Here is an 18,762-nt window from a genome sequence, read left to right on the forward strand (position 1 = left end):
GTAGTGCAGCGTGTAATCCAGACCCTGTTACTAAAACCTTTCAGGGCTCTGGTAAATACAGAAGAGTTAAAATACATCTTCGAAAATATCTGTATTTGGGTGTTACACTAGCATTGAGGTGAAACCTTTGCTCAGACAGTGTTGAAGTGTAAAAATCATAAAAGAATGAAGTAATACTATTTCAAAATGTGCTGCATTATGCCACATACTTTCCCTTTTCTTTCTGCATAATTTAGTCAATGCTGCCACATAATTTGGCCCTGCCCTGCCACATAATTCCAGATGCCCTGAATATAATCTATCAAATTAGGTTTCAAAATAATTTGAGGATATTTTTTTCTATATAATCCCAATCTGTGATTTGTTTAACATGTTTTGACTAAAATTTCTCTGAGCATTTTCACTTTTGTCTGTTTGCTCTTTTAACTTGGTAGAGCAGATTTTTCCATACTCGTAATGAAGAGCCGTTACCCCTTTCAAGGTTGTGTAGACGGGACTGGTCATGTTCTTGTATATAAGCGAAGTATACGAGCCCGATGTTGAGTTTAAAGGGACTGAACAACCATCTGCAAAGCACAAAAAAACATTCTTAACCACTTATTACAGCACATCTTACAAACTAAACTTTACTATAAGTTAAGACAAAGGAGCTCATTTCAGGAGCCAAACATTCTGGAATAGCCAGGAGTCTGCGCGTGGATCAATATTAGCACATGCAGAAAAGCAATCCCCTAAATTGTTCTTAATCCCTTCTCATGCAGAATTCATAAATCAAGCAGGCCATTATGATATTAAACCCCGCACCAAGTGAGGTGCGCCTCTCAGCCTGGTCTAATCACATGCTGCTATCAGGACTCCTCTATGTCCAGATAAGGTAAAGATGCAGAGTTAGTTAGCAAAGATTCACCCACCCCCGAGGAGTGGTGTCAAAAATGCACTTTTTACTATAATTTAATTATTTTTCTAACAACCAGATCAATGTTTCTATATATATAAAAGCACTTCTAACACTAAGACATGTGGTCAATAGTGACTTTTGTACCACTAGTGCTCTGGCTCACCTGTCACCTCCCTGAGTCACGTGAGATGCCCTTCGCAGTAAAAAGAGGAGACCAAATGACTTTTGCACAACACAAATTAACGAAGCACATGGTAGAGCCCTATATAGACCAATGAGGGTAGGCTGTAGCCATGATGTGACAATTCCCCTGAATACCAGGGGCCGTATTATATATACAGCGCCTTTTCTTTGATTGCGCCTGGTACACCTTTTAAAAGGTGGGCCCGGCGCAATCAAGGAAAATGTGTCATGTTAGGATCAATGCACTGCCCACAGGACAGCCACATTCTTGTGAAACAAGCATTTGCAATGCAATAGGTCTAGCATTAAGAAAGTTTGAGGTATTGGTTTTATAAATGACAATTTTTTCATTTATGTGCTGTTTTTGAAAATAGCTAAATTAATAGCTTTGTCATTTACAATGCCAATAGTTGTAACTTTCGCAAATGTGACACCTATAGCATTTGTAATGCAACATGTTTTGTATTTACATGACTTAGATGTATTGATATTACAAATAACAATGGCTTTTAATTTTTTTAAATAATTAATACTTAAATAAAAGTGATTGTAATTTATAATGGCAATAGCTTAAACTTTTGTAAATAACTTTTGTGAAGATTATGTTCAGTGTATTTTATTGTGACGAAAATCCAAGCACAGAAGTGAAATATTAACATATTTTTGTGACAGTTGTAATAAAGCTTGGAACATTGACAGAACATATTTGAACCAGTGATGCTGTGGTGGTGCTGAGTGATACTGTGGTTGCGCTGAGTGATGCTGTGGTTTCATTGAGTGATGCTGTGGTGGTGCTGAGTGGTGCTGTGGTGGTGCTGAGTGGTGTTGTGGTGGTGCTGAGTGGTGCTGTAGTGGTGCTGTGGTGGTGCTGTGGTGGTGCTGTGGTACTGTGGTAGTGCTGTGGTAGTGCTGAGTGATATTACTGGGGGTGAATGTTTGACAAGGTTCAGCATTTTATTCATCATCTTGTGTTGTTATGTTTGATGTACTATGCCAAATTATGCTATGGAATAGAAAGTTATCTTAGAGGTGCAAAATGCTCTGGTATCGTAAGTATATGTTACAGAATGAGGTGCTATGCTGTATGAAACTGAATCTGCCACCAAGGCAGTGAGATGCGATCCATGTACATTTTAATGAAATTCATTTAATATATAGACAAAGTAGGAGAAAAAAACATAAAGCAGGGCTGGCACATGTCGGAGTCAATGTTGAAGGATTGTTAGACGCCTGTGGATATTTGGATAAATCGCTCTGCAGTGCAGTGACAAAAATTGGCAAGGAAAAGGTAGTCCAAACTGCACGCTAACATGTTGACTCATAGTGGTCCAATTATTGTGAGAAGATATATTACAAAGTTAATGTATCTGCTGCAGAATTTTGAACACAACTTGCAGATCGCAAGCATCATGTGGGTAAAACTCAGAAAGACATGTTTTACTAAAGATGATACAATCAGTTAGACAACAGCCACACCGATGAATACAGTGCTTCAAAACCGCAAACCAGAGGCAGCCAACGATATATGTAAAAGACTTGCGAACAGCCCACAGCAATTATGTGGGTATCTCTCCAATATAAAATCTATGTTATGTTATGTTAAAAATGTTTATTAAGCGCACTGACACTAATTGGTTTCCTGGCGCCATACACGATAAAACATATTTCTTCCCACTTCGCAATGCAAACAGAGCTGCCAGAGGCATCATTGCATGTATGACATATTCAAACAGTCATGGCTGACTGCCAACAGCCCACTGTATTTTGTGTCTTGGAGGCCCATATTAGCATGCAAAATAAAAAAAACACAAGCCATAGAATGGAAAGTGTCTTTAACATGGACAATGAGGAATCCACACATTCAGAATGCAAAGGTCTAATGGCAAGAGCCAAGCCTAGTGGAGGTGCCACGCAATCAATGGTCCATTGGGACGGTTGGGGACAACGTGCAAAGCGCCTACCTGAAAATGATGCGCCTTGTGGCTCATCGCACACTTATTTTACTCCTCGGAGTGGCTGGGTTTACGCAGCAGAGGGTGCAGCTCGGCGCAGGCCAGCAGCTTCAGCAGCCGCCACAGGCCACCTGACCTGGCTTGACCCTCCAGGAGGGTGGCCAGCAGTGCGGGGCACCGTCCAATGTCCAGCGCCCGCCGGCCCCCTCGGCACGGCTCCTCCTGCTGCCTCTGGCTGGACATCCTGGCACGGCATCCCGCAAAGCAAAAATAACGGAAGTTCTGGAGCGTCACGTCGTGGGGCGGGACTTCTGCTTTTTGCAGGAAGTACGGCCCACGGAGAGCAGCGGTGACGCGGGGCTCCCAAGCGTGAGGGAAGCCCTGCGTATGGTGATGCGGCGGAGAAAACACCAGGGGAGTGCGGAGCCTGTAGAGCGCAGCGAGGCGACGTGGCAAAAGAGCACGGTGAGTGGAGGGGGGATATGTGTGTGTGTCTGTGTGCGTCTGTGTGTGTGCGCATGAGCACGTGAGTGGTGGGGTGGTGTGTGCGTGGCTGTGTGTGTGCGCGTGAGCCCGTGGGGGAGTGCGTGTGTGTGTGCGCGTGTGCCCTTGTATGTGCCTGCGTGTGTGTGCCTGCGTCTGTGTGTGTGCCTGTGTGTGTGCCTGCCTGCGTGTGTGTATGTGTGTGTTTGCGCACTTCGGGGAATCTGAGGCATGAGATGTGCACGACGCCGGCCTGGACGTGCGCGTCCACAGACACCAATCGCCGTGCCTGCCCGACCCCTGCCTCAGATTCCCAGGAGGCGGGCAACATTAGTTGTCGAGCTGGACGCAATGCTTCACATTGCTTTCTCCAGCTCAACCTAAAAAGGAGCAGCTGCTTTGAAGCAGCTCTGTGTTTTACAGTACAGGCGGCACCCCGCCTGCACTTTTAAGGGCAAATAGAGATCCCCTTGCAGGTGGGTGCAGTGAGTGACTGCAACCGCCTGCAATGAGATGTCTGGGAGGTCCATGGGACCCCTTCACCCCCTCCAGAGGGCTGCCATCAGGGGTGCACTGTCCGTGCGCCTCCTGACAGCTTCTTTGCCCCTGCGCCCCCAACTATTTTCTGCGCGGGCACAAAGGCAAAGGGATTACCTCATTTGCTTTGGGCTACGCCCCGTGCAAATGAGGAAACGCCCTCTGAAGATGGCACTGGCATTTTATGTCTGTCAGTGCTATTCATATTACAGGAGGGGACGCACAAGCGTCTGCAGCTCCTTCTGTAATACCAAGGTGCCCCAGGGGTGGCAGAGCGGGTGCAGACGCACGTTGGGCCCCCCGGACACTTCCATAATACGGCTCTAGGTGGTTATAGATGTGATAAATCTTTATAAATACTAACAAAGAGTAGCTATCAGCACAGTGACATATCTGCAATCTTTCTACACCTCTAAGTAGATCTGGACGAGGAGTTGCTGGAAGCCGCTGATCTGATCACATGCATATGGGGTGTGATACTTATCATTTTCAGGAAGGCCTGGTCCGGCCATGCCTAGCTGCACTGCGAATGACTGACAGAGATTGAAATAAAACGTGCAATTTATTGTTGGCACAATGCATGTATACACAATGTATCACTTACTTCTTTTGATCAAGTCCACACTTAAGGCTTCAGACATTCGAATGCCTGATTTGGCAATTGCATAAATTCGACTTTCCTAAGATGTAAAAAGAAAAAAAATACTTTTCTGAAAAGCATATTGGCAACAGCATCCATTCTATACACAAACAAAACTGTCTCGTGTTAGTGCAGAAGTGCCATTGTATTCTCATTGTATATCTACCAAAATATCAGTTGACGCCATAATCAAAGACGGCCTATTTTTAACAGAAAAACTCTTTCTTGCAGCCTCCACTTCTCTTCCAACCTGCCCTGTGAGCTGCAGGTCAGAACCTAAGCGAAGCCCTTCGACTTTTCACACTTTTCAAATAGTTTTTATTTGGAACCTAATTCTAGAGTCAGCTCAACAAGGAAAGAACACATTCATGTTCTTTGCTAATGTAAATCTAAACATTTTGTCGCATTTCTCACTCTCAACTTCTTTTATCTTTTATCGAGGTTCTGAATTGCTGTATACCTTAGATTTGAGCTTATTTTCACAGTAGTTTTATCAATTTGATTTAAAATAATGTTCACAATAAATGTTCTTGCTACACAATCATGTGCAAAAGAGACTTGGGCAATGGATCTTAATTCCTCCGACAATGGCAGGAAAGGTCAGGATAAGATGCAATGTGACCAAATGAAAATGCTGACGGGGTGTATCAGTGCAATATTTATGGGAAGGGTCATAAGCAAGATGGAAGTCAGTTGTATAGTTTGGAAGACTTTAATCCGAGTTTCATCCCTTCTGCAAGACTTTATTCCGAGTTTCATCCCTTCTGCATAGCTGAATCACTGTAAATCGTCACTGAGTCTTAGAACAACCTAGTCAATCCTTTATGCTAATTAAACATTTTACTGAACTACAAAAAATGAAATTACAAGCATTAATGCAAAAACACGTCGATAGAGACTCTTAACTTTTTAATCAAATATATTAGTCACCAATATAGAAATTGAGTTAGAACCATTGACATCTGGACTTCTGCCATTTATGATTCATGTTCATTTAATCTCTACCTGTGAGATACTAAGATAAATGTGTCCATGGCGGATGACTTTCTACAGACTCCTTTGGATTTTGACTAAACTAACCTTTTATAGTACTGAGGGCTCACTTGCTCCTCTAAAGCTCTATTCATGTTGGCTTTGAGTTTTCCCTAAAATAAATGAATGTATTAGAACTTCTGTTTAGCTCAAATGATTTTCACTACATTTCATCTTCAAGTGATGTAAAGGAAGTAGCCTTTATACAATGAAGTCATATAGTACATATGCGTGCTAAACACAGAAGAAAGTTTGCCATAGGAAAGTCGTGAAGATGGAAAAAAGACTGTCTATTCCAGCGAGAACCAGAGGAGGTTTATTCCAAGGTGCAGAATGCCAATACTGGCTCTGTTGCCAGGGCTGCTGATTGGGTTTTGAAGTAAAAGATTTGTAAAGTAGTTCACTTTTCTACTACAGCACAGTCTGGCAATGAGCGCGGCTGTCACACCAGACATTTGGCAGACTACAAATGCTGAATCTGTCTAAGGGTGTGGGGGTTCCACTGGTGATAAACACAGTGAGAGTGAAGTTGGAATACAGGTGCTATGCTGTAGCTCAGAAACCTGAGGAGGATAGTGCCAAATGGTGGACAGCAAAGCCCAAGAGGGGAGAGTAAGAAGTCTGGATTGACTATGGAGGTAACAATGAAGCCTCTTCCAATAAGTCCTGGAAGCATAAAGGTTCCCCAAAGCCAATCACACGGCTGCAATTCAGCATTGTGATTGGTCTGAGCACCATGTTTTGGCGATCAGACAAGCAGTGGAAGCCTGTGGGGAACATGCAAAGTGCGCATGACTGTTTGGCCGGCTCCAGATGGCCGACCAAACCGTCATGCACACTTAAGAGTGTGCCCACCACTCATCCCCCTGGGACCCTACTCACCCTAACCTAGCCCAGTAGCAAAGAAAAATAAAATGATAATAACAATGTTATTTTTCATTTTTTCACTGTTCTGAGAACAGTGGGGCGAAGCGCCCCCGATTTAGCGGAGGAATCGGCCCTGATCAAGTTTTGACTTACTTGTCCATGTTCTTTATCATAGTCCTAAATACTTGGACCTTACCTTAACATTCTAACCTGGTGAGGTATACCTGTCATCTTATGTAAAGTAATACTCGCAAGAAAGAAAGTTGCCTAGCTGCAGATCAGCTGCAACTGAAACTTCATGAATAACTAAAGAGATCAGTTTTTTGGTTTATCCTGAGGCTGAAGTCATATTAGAAGCTGACCCAATGGAATAAGACATCAGAAGAGTGGTGCAGAAAGTCTTAGGCCCAATTCAAAAGGCAGGTGACCTTTGAACTGATTGTGTGATTTCTACTGAAATTTGCAGTCAAGGAATGCACAACAGGACGATACCATGATGTTACAAGAAGTTTAGATTATAAATGCTCATAATTTGTGCAAAACAAGATGGTGTCACAGTGATTTGCGTGGTTCAACCACAGATTAAAGTTTCATAAAATAAAACAATGAAATAATGAATAGTGCCCTAGCGCTAGAAAGAGGTGGAGGGGCGCTGAAGATACACAATAGTCAACAGCACAGTAATTTCCAATTGGTGGTATGGTTACAGGTAGAGAAGTCCTTTGAAAATGACTTTGATAATGATAGAAAGGCGGAAGATAATTATATGGACTTTTGTGATCAGATTCAGAGCCAACTTGATCAGATTGCCCCTATAAAAAACTGCAAAAAGACTGGCAGGCCGTCAGCCTGCTAGTACAATGACCATCTTAAATCTTTAAAAGTGACCTGTAGACAGGCTGAGCGTAAATGGAGGAAGTTCTATTCAGATGAGGACAAAGCATCCTGGAAGGCTGCAATAGTTGAATATAGGAAGGGAATTTATCTGGCCAAATCTGAATACTTTGCTGATATTATCCTAAACTCAAAAAACAATTCTAGAACAATTTTTAAAATAGTGAAAGACATGACGGTCCCAGATTGTACACAGTCCAAAATTCTGCCAACTCAAGCGCTGTGTAATAGTCTGGCGACTTTCTTCATGGATAAAATAAATAACATCATTGATGGACTGAATAGGAATAATCCTCCCATGAAAGGAAATCTTATTGATGAAACCAAGGAGTCACGAGATTTAGGGCAGGATAAAAGGTCAGAGTTAGGTCGCTTGACCTCGTTAAGCCACTTTGAGCCACTCTCGGAGGAGATTTTTAACAGAACTGCCATGAGTGTGTCCTCAGGGTTCCCTTTAGACCCCTTGCCCCATAAAATCTGGAAGGAGCTGGGCCCAGAGCTTTTTCCTATCTTGCGTCTGATCTGTAACAGCTCCTTAACCTCTGGCTTAGTGCCAGCAGGCTGGAAACGGGCTGTGGTTACTCCACTTTTGAAAATAATGACACTTGTCCCGTCCTGCGCTGGCAGTTTTAGACCAATCTCACTCCTACCTTACCAGATTAAAATCATTGAACGGCAGGTCAGTAATACCTTGGCGCAGTTCCTGGAATCTAATTCCAGGCTGAATGACATTCAGTTCAGCTTCCGACCTGGCAATGGAACTGAGATTGCTCTGGTGACCGTGTTAGACAATCTCCGAATGCGGGCAGACAGGGGACAATCAGGCATTCTTATATTGCTTGACCTGTCTGCCACTTTTGATACGGTCAACCATTGCATTCTGCTGACCAGGTTGGAAGAAGTTGGGGGTGTCAGGGACGGCCCTAGAGTGGTTTCGCTCTTACTTATCCGACAGATGTCAGGCGATCTCCCTCCCGCCGTATCAGTCTAAATTCTCCAATATCCACCATGGCGTTCCTCAGGGTTCGGCGATAAGCCCTATTCTTTTTAATATCTATATGAGACCCTTGATTGGAATCATAAAGGCGCATGGTGTGAAAGTGGTGAATTATGCCGATGACACCCAACTTCTCTTCTCTCTGGAGGGCAATCAGTCAATTTCTCTGGCAACTTTTCACGACTGCATGCAGGACACCGCCCATTGGTTAAGAACCAACTCACTTCAATTTAACTCAGACAAGACTGATGTATTATACTGCACTGTGGCGAGGATTCCTTCCCCTTTTCCGTACAATTTTTGGCCCTCTCCTAATACGTCCAATTTGGTTCCGGTTAAAGCAGTACGGAATCTGGGAGTGATGTTTGACATGAATTTAGCCATGTAAACGCATGTAAACAAGGTGGTGGGGAACTGTTTTTCTCTGATTAGAGCACTAAGAAGATCCTTCTGCTGCTGTCACAGACGGCAAGAGCATTGGTTGTTGGTAGCATCATCCTCAGTAGACTTGATTACTGTAATGCTCTACTGGTGGAGGCTCCTAATTTTTTATTGAGCGACTCCAAAGAGTCCACAACGTGGCGGCCAATCTGGCACTGATGAAACAGCGACGCTCGTCAGGTTCACTGGCCCTTGCAGAGCTTCACTGGTTGCCTAAAATGCAGAGAGTCCAGTTTAAGTCTCTGTGTTTGATCTTTAAAGCTCTTCATGGCCTTGGGCCTACACCTCTTCAAGAGACATTTGCATGGTACACTCCAACAAGGTGCCTTCGCTCTGCCACCGCCTGTTTGGTGAAAGTTCCAAAAATCCGATGAGCCAGGTCAGGAGGCAGGGCATTCAGCTCGGCCGCTAACAGGTATGCAACGTTTACAACGCGCGCGTTACCACGACCTACCATTACCACACGGTTGTAACAACGAAAGTTGTTACAACGAATTGCGCTGAGGGGCGCTCGAGGATAGTAAATCATTTAATTTACTATCCCAACACCTTCCCTACTATCCACGGGGACTGGTGTTGGAATAGTAAATTAAATGTTTTAAATTTGCGCCCCCCCAACGCAAGTCGTTGTAACGACTTGCGTTGTTACAACCGCGTTGTAATGGTAGGTCGTTGTAACGCGCGCGTGGTAACATCATATATCCCCGCTACCAAGCTCTGGAACAACCTTCCTTTAGAACTTAGACAGCTGCAGGATCCTCTACAGTTTAGGAAGAAGAACAAAACATGGCTGTTTCCCAGAGCCTGATAGGCTGGAACTGCCATGCTGGTTTAAGATCTTACATGGCTTTTTCCGAGCCTGGCAGGCTGGAACTGCCATAAAAGTCTACAATGTTCTTTCCCCACTGCTCAATGAGGATTCATGTACTTTAGCGCCAAGATACCCGCTGGGTGATTGTTGCGATCTACAAATACTGTAAACAATATAATACAATACAATACAACAGCAGCACCTTGCTACTTCCCAATTGGTTGATCAGGGGGCTGTTATATGTATTATTTCATATATTCTGTTCTTTTAATATTCATGTGTTACCAGTGTTTAAATTGTTAAATATCTTTTATATAATTGCTGTGTTTAACCTATTATGTCATGTCATAGGGAGTTATCGAATTACAATTATATTTAGATTAGCCATTCAATATCACAACTCAGAAAATGCAGTTGCGGGTCAGGCACTTGGATGCTTCTAATTAAGTAACGTTGAACAATAAACTTTCTGTGATCACTTATTTGTTCAATAGAGCACTCAACATATTGGTGATGCATATAAGATATGTTTTAGTCCACCAACAGAACTGGGGAGGAACTAAGGAGACTGCGTACAGGAGACAAATGCTTACCTTAGGCAAGTTGAAGTTACAGAGTACAATTCGTGTGAAGCATTTTGAATGGATGTACCAGCAAAGCGTTCAGTTGGAATGCCTTTTATAGGACAGGTACACGGGTCCAGACTATATTTGGAGTCAAGTTTGCACTTACTGTTGGGCTGTGTCTTTCAACATTATCTCACTACAACAGAATGTGGATCTGCTCTACTCACCGTTCTGTGTGTACACTTCAGTAGGCAATGGTTCACATCTATTGCGTATAGTGATGTAGGGACGCTTGAGTGTCTTAAACTCTTCTATGAGGTTGCGCCACTGTGTTCAAGTGAGAGTGGTAGACATTTTGATGTGTCAAAATGAGAACAAATAATAGGGACCAAAGCTGCAGCATTTGATTCATGAGACCGTGTTGAAATTAATTAAGGTTTGACTACAGCAATATTTATATCTTTAACCACCTCAACTCTAGAAGTAAGAAAATACTTTATTGCATGATTCGGCTAAACCTTTGCAACATAAGTAAATGGTATCAAATCCCAGTTTGCATGTTCCACAAAAGTTGCCTCATAAGTTTATCTATCTATCTGTCTATCGATAGATAGAAAGATAGAACGCTAGATAGATAGATACATGTATACATATAAAAAGGTATAATGATCAAAATGTGCAATTGTAGACAAAACTAAAGCTTGAACGGATGAAGATGTAAATATTGCTTTGCGAAAGTCACAATATGCTACAAATATTACAACCAGAGGGCTCCTTCCCTAAGGTGGCTTCTTCCAGTATCTCGGAGCCAGCGTGGAACCACTTCTTACACGAACACTTCAATATTCAATTACTACCAGATCAATTCCATGCGCAGGAGGAAGGCTCAGTGGCCAGCAGTGTCCCGGAAGTCTCAACAGAGCCACAATGAGGCTACCTCCAAGTGCCTCATCTCTGAGGCTCTAATCCAAAAACAAATTGCTAAGGGACGCAGGGATGGGGCACCAGGCCCAGTTGGAATTCCACCGGCTCTATATAGGGAGGATCCAGCATTCTGAGCTATCCAACTAGTTCCCACTTTATTCATTCATATTGGAAAATAACTGCATCCCCCACTCATGGAGTGGCTCAATACTTGTCCCAATCTTCAAGACGGGTGTTAAAAAGTCTCCCTGGATCTATCACATGGTAGCTCTAATTGATAATGAAGCAAAGTACTTTACAGGTGGGCTGCTGGACTCTTTACAAATCTGGGCCGAGACGAATAAGAATCATACCCCCAAATCAAACTGGATATAGTCCAATCTAGACCTTTACCAGTACAAGCCTTTCATAAACCCAGGTCAGTGGGAAGGGGAGGAGGGGTTGGGGTAATCTTTAAGGAGAAATGGAACTTTGCACCGCTAGAGGTAGATGAGGTAAAAGGAATTGAAATTCTGGGGTTCTCACTGCAGGAGACTAAAGGCAGGTTACTTACTGGAATGATCTGTTACAGACCTCCAGGGCAAGACACCGACTTCCGAGCACTCTCGGATACTATTACTAACTTGACCATAACCCACTCTAGAATGGTTATAATGGGAGACTTTAATTTATGGGACAACAGAAGTCTGAGCAGTCATTTGAGAGATCTGAGGAACACCTGCCTGAACCTTAATCTACACCAACTGGTTCAGCAACCCACTCATCAAGGGGGGCACATTCTAGACCTTCTGTTTGCTACACAGACTGAGACAGGGGTGATAGACATATTGCCACAAAATTGGACTGACCACTACCTAGTCCACTTTAACATCAAGGTTCTCAGCTCTGTGAATAATGATGACTGTCCGGTGACATATAGAAGAGGAAGTGAATGGGCCAAATTAGGAAAAAACAAGACCTCGCAGATCTTTACGAAAGCTAACCTTTTTTCCCCTTGTATCTCTGTAGAGGAGAATTACCAAATATTCTGTAATCACATAGCCAGCATTCTGGATCCAATAATCCACGTAAAAAGCCTTAAAAATAAGAAGAGAGCCTCTGCCCCATGGTACAATGAGGAACTGAAATCACTGCGTTTGATATGCAAGAAAGCCGAGAGAAAATGGAGAAAAACCTATTCAGACCCAGATAAGAAAGATTTGAAATCAGTTCTGGCTAAATACAAGGAGGCTATTGTTAAGTCTAAATCAGACTTCTATGCCAACTCTATCCTACAAGCTCCTAACAGCACCAATGCTCTATTTAAAATCTTTAAGGACCTCTCCTGCCCAACCTGTACGATCAATAAGGTAGCTGCTTCGAAAGAATTATGTGAGGAGATTGCGGTTCATTTTAAAGACAAAATTGCTAAAATTGTCAGAGACCTACAGCCTAATAATACCAGTGACCAGGACAACTTGAACCAGAGGCCGGATGAAGTGGTCCGGGTGACAAATTTTTGGTCCTTACGGATGACTCCTTTATCACTCTGGCTAATAGTGTGTCCTCTGGCTCCCCACTTGACCCTCTTCCACATACATTCTGGAAAACTATCGGCCAAAAACCTTTCCCTGGCTGCAACAGAAATGCAGCCAATCCTTGGAAGTAGGGCTAGTTCCAGAGGCATGGAAGCAGGCAGTAGTGACACCTCTGCTGAAAAAACCCTCGCTAGACCCTAAGACACCAGCGAATTTCAGACCTATTTCCCTCCTGCCTTATCCAATTAAAATCCTGGAAAAAGCAGTTAGTAAAAGTCTCTCTCGCTACCTGGAAGATAACCACCTGCTGGACAGGGACCAATTTGGGTTTCGCCCAGGTCATGGTACCGAGACTGCTCTCGCTACCGTATTAGACAATCAACGGATGCGTGCTGACAATGGGAATGATACCATTCTAGTACTACTTGACATGTCAGCCGCATTCGATACGGTGAGCCACGCAATACTGGTGGAGAGGCTGGAGAGGATAGGGGTGTCTGGGCGGGCCTTTCAATGGCTACGGTCCTACCTATCAGGTAGACAACAGATGGTGACCATGACACCTTTCTCCTCTAGTAAGTCTTTAGTGTATCACGGGGTACCGCAGGGCTCTGCGATCAGCCCCATTCTTTTTAATATCTACTTACAGCTCCTATTCTCCATCATAAAATCCTTTGGTATTGACTTGGTCAATTATGCTGACGACACTCAACTGGTGTTTTCTCTAAAGGGGAAGCAAGCCATATCCATGGATACGTTCCAGGAGTGTATGTGTCAGACTGCTGGTTGGCTTAGGACAAACTCTCTACAATTCAACGGAGGGAAAACGGAGGTGTTATACTGCCCCACGGCCAGACTGTCCCAACATCTACCTCTGGAGTTTAGGCTCACTCCAGAGGAGGAGCCTTTGGTTCCAGTTAAAACTGTGCGGAATTTGGGAGTTTTGATGGATGGTAACCTCCAAATGGAGTCGCAGGCCAACAAAACTGCTAGCGGGTGCCTTTCCTGAATGCGCATGCTACGACAAATCCTCCCGCTACTCCCAAAAGACTTGCGTTCTCTGGTAGTGAGGAACATAGTGCTGAGTAGGCTGCACTACTGCTACTCCCTGTATTTAGGAGCACCACAATATATTTTCCAGGGGTTGCAGAGAGTCCAGTCTATGGCGGCAAAGATGGTGTTAAACAGGCAACGTAGGTCCTCTACAACGTTGGCTCTGAGAGACCTTCACTGGTTGCCTATTAAGGAGAGGGTCCATTTTAAATCACTTTGCATTGCATACAGAGCAGCACATGACTTGGGCCCTGTTCCATTGCAAGAAAAGTTCACCTGGAACAACCCCAAAAGACAGCTCCGCTCCTCCAGCGCACATTTGCTGACAACCACCAGATTTAGGCGCTCCAGGATGGGGGGGAAGGCTTTCAGCGTGGCAGCCGCTCACCTTTGGATCGAGCTGCCCCAGAATATCAGACAAGCCAATTCTCTGGCCGGGTTCAGAAAGAGCCTGAAAACCTGGCTCTTTCCTAGGATTAATCCTTAGCCCTATCCCCGCTGTTATCCCGGTCTGTGTTTGGGGTTGGTCCATTTAAGTCTGAGCACCAGGATACACTTAGGGTGGCAGCTGCGCTATATAAGAACTTAATTCAATTCAATTACACAACCACCATCTGTTTAACAATTCCCAGGAAAAACCTATGTACTGGAAAAAATAGTTAAGAATGTTTAAGAATTACTTGGTCGCAATTGACGCATGTACATTTCATGCAGTATGGTGCACAACTCTACTAGTCAATCATTTGCGTGACACTTAACAGAAAGTTTATAATAGGTAGAATTTCCTGCAACAGTTTTAGCAGTTATGAAAATCTTGGCTGCAACCTCTGATTTTGCAAGACGTTTAGATACTTACCTACATGGCCAATTTGTTTTTAGCTGCTCTGTAAGGAAGATCCAGAAATAATTACTGAGCTTCAAAAATGCTTTTTTGAATGAGGTCATAGACATTGCAAAAAAGCATTGAGCATTCAATACTGTCTAGAAAACTGTTCACAAAAGATAGTAAGGACCTTGTCCTGTGTGTAATGAGAGTGAAGTGTCTGAAGAGGATGTTTGTGTTGTAACTCATAAAGAAAAAAGTCAGTATCAGTAGGAATCAAGGAAAAATATTAGTAGGAAACTGTTTTAGATGTGGTTCTAAATTTCACATGGGGATTAGTGTGTCTTGTCCAGCTCAAAGAAAAAAAAGCAATATTTGGAAAAAAACAGATTTTTTTTCGGCCCTATGACACAGTTCGAAAAGCAATATAAGTGTTAAACACATTGATGATAATGATGATGATGAATATGTTGTGCTGTAATTGAAGCCATTCAAAAATTAGATTTCACTATTTGAGAGGCAGCCTGGTATGAGAATTACAAGGAGGATAATACTGTGATACTGATGAGAGGCAAATCAAGGAATATATTATTAAAGGATGACCATGGGCCAGGATTAAGTTCTGTTTTGAAAACTTACAAGTTAATTATAGGATCATTTGTCAGAATGTATTAGTTCCACCTAAGAAACTATGTCATAAAGTAACCGAAGTAGTATGTGAGTGGCATGTGGATATTTCAGCCACCATTCGCAAGACTAAGCAATATTATTTATGGTCAGGTTTAGATGGTCAATGTATTGATATTTGTAAAGTGTCTCTTCTATCAGACAATTGTCGGAGAACGGTAGAGAAACCTTTGCATTCAGTTCCTTGGCCAGATAGTGCATGGGAAAATCATGGTTTTTCATTTTTGCTGGCCCACATACTTTGCGACGATTTTAAATATTTTAATGTAGCAATAAATTATTATTCAAAGTGGTTGCATTTCTGTTTTGTTAAGAGAGTAGACAAAGCTTGCGTCAATTAATTTTTGAAGAGAATATTTTCAGACATGATGTGCAGAAAGTAATTGTTATGGACAATGGCTTAAGAGGTTTTTCTGAGGGGACATAGTGTGAAGTATCTGAGAGTGGCATTGTATAGCCCATCTTCAAATGATTTAGTGGAGAGAGCTAATTGCATAATTAAAGAAGGTATTCAATCTGTCATATTCAACAGATTATGTGTTTTATCATTTATACAGGCAAATGTTTGGTGTTATATTACTACACCACATAGCACTCACTACACGTGTGTCACCCTTTTGTTATTAAGAGGTAGCCAGCCTGTACCTAGATTGAAGGCTGCTTGGAACAAAGAGTGAATGGATGAATGTTTTGTGAGTGTGAATTTTTTTAAAGTGCAAGAAAAACAAGAGAGCTAATAAAAAACTATTTGATGCCATTAAGAATGTTACAAATGTGAATTTGAGGCCTGCTGACTTGATTATTATTAAAAAAAACAATGAAAGTAATTCAAGGGGAGTCTAAATAATCTGTTCCTCTTAAAGTGATTAAGGTGGTAGAGAAAGGAGGGTTGAATATTAATGCAAAGACCCGCGTGACATTAGGGTCATCTCATGTTATGGCAAGGAACAGTTGCTCAGAACTACACAGTAATTATGACTGGACTACTGGGAGTGATGTAGCAGTCAATAACAGCAACCCAGTGAGTATGTAAAGCCTGTGTTCTACATCACGACTGTCAATTTCTGAACAAACTGTTTCTCCCAACAGCATTGGTAAACTTACGTGTGTACCGCCTAAATGTATGGATTATGTTACTTTCTAAACACGCACACTACTCTACTTTTGTTTCATAAGGGGAAGGTGGTGTTGTATGCAATATTTCATATTTTTTGTCTTTTAGTATGTATGTGTCACTGTTGTTTTAATTGTTCAATCTTTTACAGTGTATTACTTATTGAATTCAACCTGTTATGAAATGTCACTATATCATGTTCTAGGGCGTTCTTCAGTATCAGGCAATTCTAGGATGGTCATTTGAGCTGATCGCTCAGAGAATACAGGGGCATATTAGCAAGGGCTGGCGATATAATTTTCACCGATTTAGCGTCCGTTGTCGGGTGATTAGCATCGATATTTATATCACAATATCATCAAGGACACGCTAGCGCATGTTTCTTTTATGTAGAGCCCGTTTTTTCACAGCCTCGCCTTGCATCGCTAATGAGATGCAAAGAAGGCGTGGCTGTGAAAACAACACATGAAAATATTGCGACGGTAGGTTCGCAATATTAACAAGGAAGTGTAGCGATAACAAAAATCGCGCTACCTCAGCCTTAACACTGGAATTTAACATCTGTTAAATTCCCGACTAAGGCATACTAATAATGGTAGGTGGATTATGCTGATACGACCACAGGGTCGTATCAGCAATGTTATCGCTGTGTTTCATGGAACATCGCTGGAAAACCAGCGATGTTCCATGGTAAACACAGCTATCGCTGAAATATTATCGCCATGGCGCTATGTATTGTTAATATAGCATTATCATGGCGATAATTTTCAGCGATAGACGGCGATAATATTTATACCGCTATGTGCGGCCAGCGATAATTATCGCTGGCCCTTGTTAATATGCCCTACAGTTGTGGGTCAGAAGATTGTAATAAAGAAATTTCAAATCATCAACTTCACTTTGCAATGTTACCACCAGGGCACAAGTCCTAAAAAAAGAAGTGAGGGACACTGTCAACGGAAGTGACGTCACAACAGGAAGTGATTTCACAAAAGGAGCAAGGGGCGGGTGCTGGGGGTGATTGGCACATGTGCCCTGGGCTGGGATACAGTGAGGGGGCTTGTAGAAGCGAGTGAAGGGGTGAGGAAGGTCTGTGCAGGAGGCGACAAGGAGCTCCAACAAGGAGAGGGCGCTGTTCTGGTATACAGTGAGGGGGCCTTGTACAAGCGAGCAATGGGATGACGGGCACAGAGGAGGTGCAGGCGGGCGGAGGGTCGCGGGTTCCTTGCAGGGAGGCATCTACCGAAGACACAGTGCAGCGTCAGACTGAGCTGCCCCTGTCTCTGTCAGAAAAGCTCAAAAGCGAAGGTGAGCAGCGTGCTGTGAGCTCCGATCTCGTCCCAGAGAGGCCAAAGAGTGAAGTCCAGCTGTTTAGCAGGGGGGACAGCGTCCACCCTGTAAAAGAAGTGGGGGGACGCCGTCCACCCGCGTGGTACCCTGACTTGAGCCCTGGTTATCACTTATTCGTCTGAAACAGCGTTAAAAAATGCTAGACGAAGCTACCCCTATTGTAGAGGTTTTAAACAATTTAAACCCACTCCCAAAGCCAATAAGGCTGGCTTCCATTATGAGACCTGACTAGAATATTTAAAAAAGCTTGCTGTATAGAAGAACATAAAACAATTGCTTTCTTTAGACAAAGCATTTATGGGACTAAGATTTTAATGTGTTGATTCTGTCTACCTTTGAGATGTAAAACAGTCCATTGTGCACTGCCACACAAACATTCATGGGAGGCAGAATAATACATCAGTCAGCTATTAGCATGAGGTGAGAGAGCAATACTCTCCTAGGAGAAGCCAAAATCCACTCCATATTGTTTTAAAGAATTGGTAATAATAGGCCATGCAGACAGATAGACTGTCACAAAAGACCTAAAAATCACTCTGTTGTAATTGTGAGTATAACACAGAAGAGGAAAAACTTGAGGAAAAACGTCTTTCTCTTGTTGCTGAGATGTAACAATCTGAGTGTTCACTTTTGGATATAACTTTATAATATTCTGTGTAAAATCTTCAGGGAAACTGGCTTGAAAGAAATGCAACCCATTACTCACGCAAAGAATGTAGTGCTCCTGATATCACCCCTGAAATGACAGGTGGAATTTCAAATATTGTAAATGATCTTCGACATAGAATTACATATAATATTTCCCTTAACACTATGAAAGACACGACTAGGGATATAGCATTATTTTTTAGTTTGAGTGTGTGTTATTATTTATTTATGTTGTGCTTTTAAGGTTTTGTTACTTTCTGCAATAACTATTGTGAGGTTCTAAGCATTGAAATTGGTGGTATGGTTTGCATGGCTGTTGAGCGAATTATGGATTGAGCGATTAAT

The 18,762-nt window shown here is 42.7% G+C and overlaps 1 protein-coding gene across 1 annotated transcript in view; it reads right to left on the reverse strand.

Moving 5' to 3' along the window:
• Nucleotides 1–18,762, reverse strand: part of PLEKHH2 (pleckstrin homology, MyTH4 and FERM domain containing H2) — a 572,539-nt gene that overhangs the window by 336,198 nt on the left and 217,579 nt on the right. The window contains exons 9-10 of the mRNA XM_086927801.1: nt 4,658–4,733; nt 472–566 (exon numbers count right to left, since the gene is read on the reverse strand). Of these exons, the coding sequence (XP_086783927.1) occupies nt 472–566; nt 4,658–4,733 (171 nt within the window). The remainder of the gene's footprint in view (nt 1–471; nt 567–4,657; nt 4,734–18,762) is intronic.

This window comes from Lissotriton vulgaris, chromosome 6, assembly GCF_964263255.1.
Source record: "Lissotriton vulgaris chromosome 6, aLisVul1.2, whole genome shotgun sequence".
Lineage (NCBI taxonomy): Eukaryota > Metazoa > Chordata > Amphibia > Caudata > Salamandridae > Lissotriton > Lissotriton vulgaris.